This window comes from Amphiura filiformis, chromosome 2, assembly GCF_039555335.1.
Source record: "Amphiura filiformis chromosome 2, Afil_fr2py, whole genome shotgun sequence".
NCBI lineage: Eukaryota > Metazoa > Echinodermata > Ophiuroidea > Amphilepidida > Amphiuridae > Amphiura > Amphiura filiformis.
Genome location: NC_092629.1, coordinates 18,421,174 through 18,430,680, shown reverse-complemented (window position 1 = coordinate 18,430,680; position 9,507 = coordinate 18,421,174). Strand labels below are relative to the sequence as shown.

The window sequence follows — 9,507 nt, the reverse complement described above, 5'->3', positions numbered from 1 at the left end:
GATATAATTTTTGAAGGTATTTCGTTTTATACCGGAAGTGACCCCTTAATGACCTCTGACGCAAATAAAAATAAATTGAGTAAGTTTACTTTTTACTTTTTCAGCCATTATCAATCCACTGCAGGATGAAGGCCTCAGCATGATGTCTCCATGTGTCTCTGTTTTGTGCTTGTTGGTACCAGTTCACTTCTCCCCAGTAGTTTTGCAGCTCGTCCCTCCATCGCTTCCGTTGGCGTCCTCTATTTCGCTTCCTCCCATAAGGTATCCAATGTGCGAGTGTTGAACTCCAACGATTGTCTTATATGGCTGGCCCAGGTCCATTTTCTGCTTTTGATGGTTTCCAAGATGTCTTGAACTTGGGTCTGCTCCCTGATCCATTTGTTTGTTTTCCTGTCCTTGTAGGTGATGTTTAATATACTTCTCTCCATGTTGTGCTGGGCTGCTGCTAGTTTTCTTTCCATTTTTGATGTTAAGGTCCATGATTCTGCCCCATATGAAATAGCTGGGAGGATGCATTGGTTGTATACCTTTCGTTTAAGGCATATTGGAAGATTGCCTTTCATGATGGTGCTGTATCTTCCAAAAGCTTGCCACCCGGCTTTAATTCTCTTTCGAATTTCAGAGTCTTGGTTTTTGTCTCGAAGAGAGAAGCGTTGTCCAAGATATACATATTCCTCGACCTGCTCAATTTCAACCCCTTGTACTTTCACTGTCTTTGGGACTGTTTCTAATCCTTTCATGACCTTTGTTTTCTTCATATTCATTTTTAATCCGGTTACCCTGCTTGCCTCATCCAACTCTTGCAGCATTGTCTCAAGTTCATTTAAGTTGCTTGATATTGTGACAATGTCATCTGCAAAGCGTAAATGGCTCATGTGCTCTCCGTTTATGTTGATTCCTTTCTTGCTCCAGTCGAGTGTTTTGAAAATTCCTTCTAGGGTGGCTGTAAAAAGCTTCGGTGAGATAGTGTCCCCCTGACGCACGCCCTTCTTTATCATAATTCTGTCACTGTCTTTGTGCATTTTGACTGTGTTGTAGCAATCTGAGTAGATGTCTTTGAAGATCTTCAGGTATGCGTTGTTGATTCCTTGTTCTTTGAGTGCATTCAGGACTGGACTGGTTTCAACAGAATCAAATGCCTTCTCGTAATCTATAAAAGCTACGCAGAGCGGAATGTTATACTCCTGGCATTTCTCCTTTAGTTGGTTGATGGTGTGGATGTGATCCATGGTTGAAAAGCCTTTCCTGAAGCCTGCCTGTTCCCTTGGTTGATTTCCGTCTAGGATGATTTCAAGTCGGTTTGTTAGTAACCTTGTGTATAGCTTGTACAAGTTTGAGAGGAGACTGATGGGTCTATAGTTCTTAAGGTCTCGCTTGTCCCCTTCTTGTGCAAAATGATCATAGTGGCTTCTTTCCACTGATGTGGCACTCTCCCTTTTGCATACATGTTGTATACAGCTTTGCTAGTTCTTTGGTTATGATGTCCCTCCTTCTTTGATTGTGTCGATGAGCACATTGTCCGGTCCAGGAGACTTTCCTCTCTTCATTTGGTTTACAGCATGCTGTACCTCCCAATTTGTGACATTGGGTATTTCTTCTTGTGGTTCTCCTGGTTCATCTGTTTCTGTGTCACTGGCATATAGTTGTTCATAGAATTCTTCTATCCTTTTCAGAATTTCGTCTTGGTCTGTGATTTCTTGCCCATTACTATCGAGGAGGCTTGTAATTTTCTGTTTCCCCTGCGCTAGTTTCTTATATGTTTTCTTCAGACTTTTGTTTTCCTCAATTGTGGATTTGATCATCTTGGTGTTGTAGCTCCGTATATCTTCCCGTAGCTTTTTTCTGATTGTCTTGCAGGTTTCTGTATATTCAACCCGCTGTATGTTTGTTCCCTCTGCTTTCATCGATCTTTTCTTCTCCATGAGTGTTCTGGTCGAATCTGATGTTTTTGTGTTGTTTCCACTATCTGGTCATTCCATAATTCTAGAGTCCTCTCTTCTGGACATTCATCTGCCAAAAGTTGGAACTGGTTTTGCAGCTGCAGTTGGAATTCTATTCTCTTTTCCTGCAACTTCTCTAGGTTGATGCTGCTCTGCTTTGGTCTTAGTAATTTATGTCTCTCTAGTCTGGTGTTGATTTTTAACTTGCTCATTACCATCCTGTGGTCACTACCTACGTTCACTTTGTTGACTGTCTTTACGTCTTGAATGATGTGTGGACTGTCTGTGAGAATGAAGTCAATTTCATTCTTTGTGCTTCCATCTGGGCTTCTCCAGGTCCATTTCCTACTTGCTGGCTTTTTGAAAAAAGTGTTCATTATTTTCAGCTTGTTACTGATTGAGAATTCGATGAGTCGGTCACCCCTATCATTTCGTTCTCCACTCCCAAATTTACCAATTGTGCACTCTTCTCCATCCTCTCTTTTTCCAACTTTGAGTAACTGCAACACATATGTGAACATACCGTTACTGTCATGTTTTCCTTAGCTAATAAAAAAAAATTGAAGGTATTTCGTTTTATACCGGAAGTTACCCTTTAATGACCTTTGACCCCAAATCTGTGTACACCCTATAGACACTGGGTAATTACAATGCACGTCTGCAAGTGGCATTACTGTCATACGTAATTTGTAGAAGATGCATTTTGAGTTAAAATCACGTTTTTGACCACTATGGCCCCTGTGTGACCTTTGGCCCCATAACTTTCATGTGACATGTAGGGGCACGATCAGTGATCATTGTGTCCAAGTTAGGTCCAAATCGATGTAAGCATGTGAGTGCTAGAGCAAATGTAATGGGCGACAGAAGAAGAAACTAGACTTAGCTGTGGTCTAAGACTACGAACACAGCCGTTTTGTGACCCCTTAATGACATTTGACCCCAAAATATATGAAAATCCCATAAACATTGGCTAATGTCAACGTATGTGTGCACGTGGCATCACTTTGCCATGTTATTTATGGCATTTTGAAGGCTTTTTTGTCTCAGACCGGAAGTGACCCCTTAATGACCTTTTACCCCAAATAAAAAATACTACGTATACACTGAGTAACATCAATTCATGAGTGAATGTACCGTCTCTGTGCTATATTTTTCTTGGCTGATAAAGTTTTTTGAAGTTATTTCGTTTTATACCGGAAGTGACACCTTAAAGACCTTTGACCTCAAATCTGTGTACACCCCATAGACACTGGGTAATAACAATGCATGTGTGTAAGTGGCATCACTGTCCTACGTAATTTGTGGGAGAAGATGCATTTTAAAGGTATTTCGTTTTATACCGGAAATGACCCCTTAATGACCTTTGACCCCAAATAAAAAAATACCATATATACATTGGGTAAATACAATTCATGTGTGAACATACCATCACTCTCCATTTCTTAGGTAATAAAATTTTTTGAAGATATTTCGATTTATACCGGAAGTGACCCCTTAATAACCTTTGACCCAAAATCTGTGTACACGACATTGACACTGGGTAATAACAATGCATGTGTGCAAGCGGTGTCACTGTCCTACGTAATGTGTGGGAGAAGATGCATTTTAAAGGTATTTCGTTCTATACCGAAAGTGACCCCTTAATGACCTTTTGACTCCAAATATAAAAATACCACATATACATTGGGTAACTGCAGCTCATATGTGACAATACCGTTACTGTCTTATGTTTTCCTTAGCTAATAAAAAATTTTGAAGGTATTCCGTTTTATGCCGGAAGTGACCCCTTAATGACCTTTTGACCCCAAATTTGTGTACACCTTATAGACATTGGGTAATTACAATGCATGTGTGCAAGTGGCGTCACTGTCCTACGTAATTTGTAGGAGAAGGTGCATTTTTAGTTGAAATCACGTTTTTGACCCCTGGGACCCGTGTGTGACCTTTGACCCCACGAGTTTCATGTGATATGTAGGGGCACGGTCAATGATCATTGTGACCAAGTTATGTCAAAATCGATGTAAGCATGTGAGTGCTAGAGCAAATGTAATGGTTGACAGAAGAAAGAAAGAACAGCCGTGACTAACGTCACGGCTGTAATAACAATTCATGTGTGCAAGTGGTGTTACTGTCCTACGAAATTTGTGGGAGAAGTAGCATTTTGAGTCAAAATCACGTTTTTGACCCCTGTGACCCCTACTTGACCTTTGACCCCACGAACTTTATGTGACATGTAGGGGCATGTTCAATAATGATTGTGACCAAGTTAGGTCAAAATCGGTGTACGCATGTCAGTGCTAGAGCAAATGTAAAGGTCGACAGAAGAAAGAAGAAAGAAGAAAGAAGAAGAAGATCCTGTAAGAAAAAAGTTACACAGCCGTGACTAACGTCACGGCTGTGTAACTAGATCTACGATACCTTGTGCTCACAGAGCACGACCCTTAGCCAGTGATGTTTGATATGTTTCGGTTTTGTTGATAACCGGAAGTGATCCCTTAATTACCTTTGACCCCGCAAAAATATTACATAGTGCTTAGGATGTCATAATGAATATTCCTGGTGAATTCCAGCTTAATCGGAATTTATATATGGATTTTGATTTTTTTATGATTGACCTTTTGACCCCCTTAATGAGCTTTGACCTCAATGAAAAAAAACCCTGATGTACACCGACAAAATGTATTGTTCCAATTTTAATTAAAAAAGTCTACTATGTTTATTTGTTGAGATAAAAATTCTTGAAGTTATTTAGCTAAAAACAGGAAGTGACCCCTTAATGACCTTTGACCCCAAAATAAAAATACCATGCATACATCAGGTAACACTGATTCATGTATGATGATTATATTACTCTGGTCTGTTTACATTTTGAGATAAAAATTTTAAAACATTTTTGATAATTTTGGTTTTGACCGGAAGTAACCCCTTAATGACCTTTGACCCCAAAACTGTAGACATCCTAAAGACCCTGGCTAGTAGCAATGCATGTGTGCTAATGGCGACTCTCTGCTATGTAATTTGTAAAGACAGTGATTTTTTGAATATTTTTTACAAATTTTTCAGACTTTTACCGGAACGCGGAAGTGACCCCTTAATGACCATTGATTCCAATTTTATGGTATAACTTTTGGACACTGGCTATAGATGATCGATGATGCATGTGCGTAAGTGACGTCACGATGCTATGTAATATGTGGGAGGAGTAGCATTTTTAGTGCAAATCCAAGTTTTGGCCATTGACCGGAAGTGGATGACATTTGACCGGAAGTTGATCATGTGACATCTGTGGCACCACCAAACGGTTCTACTGACCAAGTATGGTCAACATGTCTGAAAGCATGTGGCTACGATGGCTGATCATAGTGTTGACAGAAGAAGAAGAAAGAACGCGGTAAAAAGAAAGCCTTAGCCGTGAAACTGGCTAAGGCAAGAAACTAGATCTACGATACCTTGTGCTCACAGAGCACGACCCTTAGCCAGTGATGTTTGATATGTTTCGGTTTTGTTGATAACCGGAAGTGATCCCTTAATTACCTTTGACCCCGCAAAAATATTACATAGTGCTTAGGATGTCATAATGAATATTCCTGGTGAATTCCAGCTTAATCGGAATTTATATATGGATTTTGATTTTTTTTATGATTGACCTTTTGACCCCCTTAATGAGCTTTGACCTCAATGAAAAAAAACCCTGATGTACACCGACAAAATGTATTGTTCCAATTTTAATTAAAAAAGTCTACTATGTTTATTTGTTGAGATAAAAATTCTTGAAGTTATTTAGCTAAAAACAGGAAGTGACCCCTTAATGACCTTTGACCCCCAAAATAAAAATACCATGCATACATCAGGTAACACTGATTCATGTATGATGATTATATTACTCTGGTCTGTTTACATTTTGAGATAAAAATTTTAAAACATTTTTGATAATTTTGGTTTTGACCGGAAGTAACCCCTTAATGACCTTTGACCCCAAAACTGTAGACATCCTAAAGACCCTGGCTAGTAGCAATGCATGTGTGCTAATGGCGACTCTCTGCTATGTAATTTGTAAAGACAGTGATTTTTGAATATTTTTACAAATTTTTCAGACTTTTACCGGAACGCGGAAGTGACCCCTTAATGACCATTGATTCCAATTTTATGGTATAACTTTTGGACACTGGCTATAGATGATCGATGATGCATGTGCGTAAGTGACGTCACGATGCTATGTAATATGTGGGAGGAGTAGCATTTTTAGTGCAAATCCAAGTTTTGGCCATTGACCGGAAGTGGATGACATTTGACCGGAAGTTGATCATGTGACATCTGTGGCACCACCAAACGGTTCTACTGACCAAGTATGGTCAACATGTCTGAAAGCATGTGGCTACGATGGCTGATCATAGTGTTGACAGAAGAAGAAGAAAGAACGCGGTAAAAAGAAAGCCTTAGCCGTGAAACTGGCTAAGGCAAGAAACTAGATCTACGATACCTTGTGCTCACAGAGCACGACCCTTAGCCAGTGATGTTTGATATGTTTCGGTTTTGTTGATAACCGGAAGTGATCCCTTAATTACCTTTGACCCCGCAAAAATATTACATAGTGCTTAGGATGTCATAATGAATATTCCTGGTGAATTCCAGCTTAATCGGAATTTATATATGGATTTTGATTTTTTTATAAATTTATGATTGACCTTTTGACCCCCTTAATGAGCTTTGACCTCAATAAGAAAAAAAACCTTATATACACCGACGATATGCATTGTTCCAATTTTAATTAAAAAATTCTACTATGTTTATTTGTTGAGATAAAAATTCTTGAAGTTATTTAGCTAAAAACAGGAAGTGACCCCTTAATGACCTTTGACCCCAAAATAAAAATACCATGCATACATCAGGTAACACTGATTCATGTATGATGATTATATTAATCTGGTCTGTTTACATTTTGAGATAAAAATTTTAAAACATTTTTGATAATTTTGGTTTTTGACCGGAAGTAACCCCTTAATTACCTTTGACCCCAAAACTGTAGGCATCCTAAAGACCCTGGCTAGTAGCGATGCATGTGTGCTAATGGCGACTCTCTGCTATGTAATTTGTAAAGACAGTGATTTTTTGAATATTTTTACAAATTTTTCAGACTTTTACCGGAAGTGACCCTTAATGACCTTTGATTCCAATTTTATGGTATAACTTTTGGACACTGGCTATAGATGATGCATGTGTGTAAGTGACGTCACGATGCTATGTAATATGTGGGAGGAGTAGCATTTTTAGTGAAAATCCAAGTTTTGGCCATTGACCGGAAGTGGATGACATTTGACCGGAATTTGATCATGTGACATCTGTGGCACCACCAAACGGTTCTACTGACCAAGTATGGTCAACATGCCTGAAAGCATGTGGTTACGATGGCTGATTATGATGTTGACAGAAGACTAACGTCACGGCTGTGTAAAGAACTAGACTTAGCTGTGGTCTAAGACCACGAACACAGCCGTGTTGTTACCCCTTAATGACCTTTGACCCCAAAATATATGAAAACGCCCATAGACGTTGGCTAATGTCAACGCATGTGTGCACGTGGCATCACTTTGCCATGTTACTTGTGGCAGAAGGGGCATTTTGAAGGTTTTTCGTCTCAGACCGGAAGTTAGAGCCAAATTTTAGAAGGTCATTTCGAGTCATCTGGGTGTCACCCAGGGTCATCTGAGGTCAAATTAGTACAAACTGTCATATGGACAGGAAACTTGTTTGGTACAGTATTGGGTGATACAAAATGATTATTTGCAGGTCATGATTCTTTAGTAGTGTCGATTCATCTTAAAGAATAAACTTGCTGTATTATTATCTTGATATGTGTTCTTATAGTTTGCGTTGTTGTCTGAGGTCCGAGTTTATATAACCCAAGAAATGATGTGAAACTTAAGAGGAGTGAGGACCAAATGTCACCCTACTTGCGTGACCCGACTAGTAATTTTCTCGCCCACTTTATAGTATTTTGGCCAAGAAAAATATAAGTGGTTTTTGAATGTTATATGTCCAATAGAAAAGGTCCGTTTTCTTCAAAATGACGAGACTCGAAGTTGGGTGTTAATTTCGAGTCTCAATTATAACTCTCCAGGAGGTAAAATTAAATTAGCTTTTTCTCGCACATTCTATAGTATTTTGACCAAGGAATAATATGAGTGGCATTTGAATGTCATTTGTCCATTAGAAAAGGTCCGTCTTCTTTAAAACGATGAGACTCGAAATTGGGTCTAAATTTCGAGTCTCGATTATAACGCTCTAGGAGGCAAAATTTAATTAGTTATTTCTCGCCCACTTTATAATATTTTTACCAAGAAATATTATGAGTGGCTTTAAATTTTGTCCTTTAAAAAGGTCAGTTTTCTTCAAAAGACGAGACTCGAAATTGGGTCTAAATTTCGAGTCTTGATTATAACTCTCTAGGAGGCAAAATTTAATTAGTTATTTCTCGCCTACTTTATAATTTTTTACCAAGAAATATTATGAGTGGCTTTTAAATGTCATTTGTCCATTAGAAAAGGTCAGTTTTCTTTAAAATGACGAGACTCGAAATCGGGTCTAAATTTCGAGTCTCGATTATAACTCTCTAGGAGGCAAAATTTAATTAGTTATTTCTCGCCTACTTTATAATAATTTTTACCAAGAAATATTATGAGTGGCTTTTAAATGTCATTTGTCCATTAGAAAAGGTCAGTTTTCTTTAAAATGACGAGACTCGAAATTGGGTCTAAATTTCGAGTCTCGATTATAACTCTCTAGAAGGCAAAATTTAATTAGTTATTTCTCGCCTACTTTATAATTTTTTTACCAAGAAATATTATGAGTGGCTTTTAAATTTTTGTCCTTTAAAAAAGGTCAGTTTTCTTCAAAAAGACGAGACTCGAAATTGGGTCTAAATTTCGAGTCTTGATTATAACTCTCTAGGAGGCAAAATTTAATTAGTTATTTCTCGCCTACTTTATAATTTTTTTACCAAGAAATATTATGAGTGGCTTTTAAATGTCATTTGTCCATTAGAAAAGGTCAGTTTTCTTTAAAATGACGAGACTCGAAATCGGTCTAAATTTCGAGTCTCGATTATAACTCTCTAGGAGGCAAAATTTAATTAGTTATTTCTCGCCTACTTTATAATAATTTTTACCAAGAAATATTATGAGTGGCTTTTAAATGTCATTTGTCCATTAGAAAAGGTCAGTTTTCTTTAAAATGACGAGACTCGAAATTGGGTCTAAATTTCGAGTCTCGATTATAACTCTCTAGAAGGCAGAATTTCATTAGTTATTTCTGACCCATTTTATAGTATTTTGACCAAGAAATAATATGAGTGGGTTTTGAATGTCATTTGTTCATTAGAAAAGGTCAGTTTTCTGTAAAATGACGAGACTCGAAATTGGGTCTAAATTTCGAGTCACGGTTATAACTCTCTAGGAGGCAGAATTTAATTAGCTATTTCTCACCCATTTTATAGTATTGTGACCAAGAAATATTATGAGTGGGTTTTGAATGTCATTTGTCCTTTAGAAAAGGTCAGTTTTCTTTAAAA

General features: G+C 37.9%; 2 protein-coding genes across 2 annotated transcripts; both read right to left on the bottom strand.

Annotated features, from left to right (window-relative positions):
* Positions 1 to 1,475: 1,475 nt before the first annotated feature.
* On the bottom strand, positions 1,476 to 1,802 carry LOC140138750 (uncharacterized). The gene has a single exon (XM_072160515.1). It carries the CDS (start codon positions 1,800 to 1,802, stop codon positions 1,476 to 1,478), a length of 327 nt encoding a protein of 108 aa, XP_072016616.1.
* A 98-nt stretch (positions 1,803 to 1,900) lies between these two features.
* On the bottom strand, positions 1,901 to 2,461 carry LOC140138740 (craniofacial development protein 2-like). The gene has a single exon (XM_072160505.1). It carries the CDS (start codon positions 2,459 to 2,461, stop codon positions 1,901 to 1,903), a length of 561 nt encoding a protein of 186 aa, XP_072016606.1.
* Between the last annotated feature and the right edge of the window lie 7,046 nt (positions 2,462 to 9,507).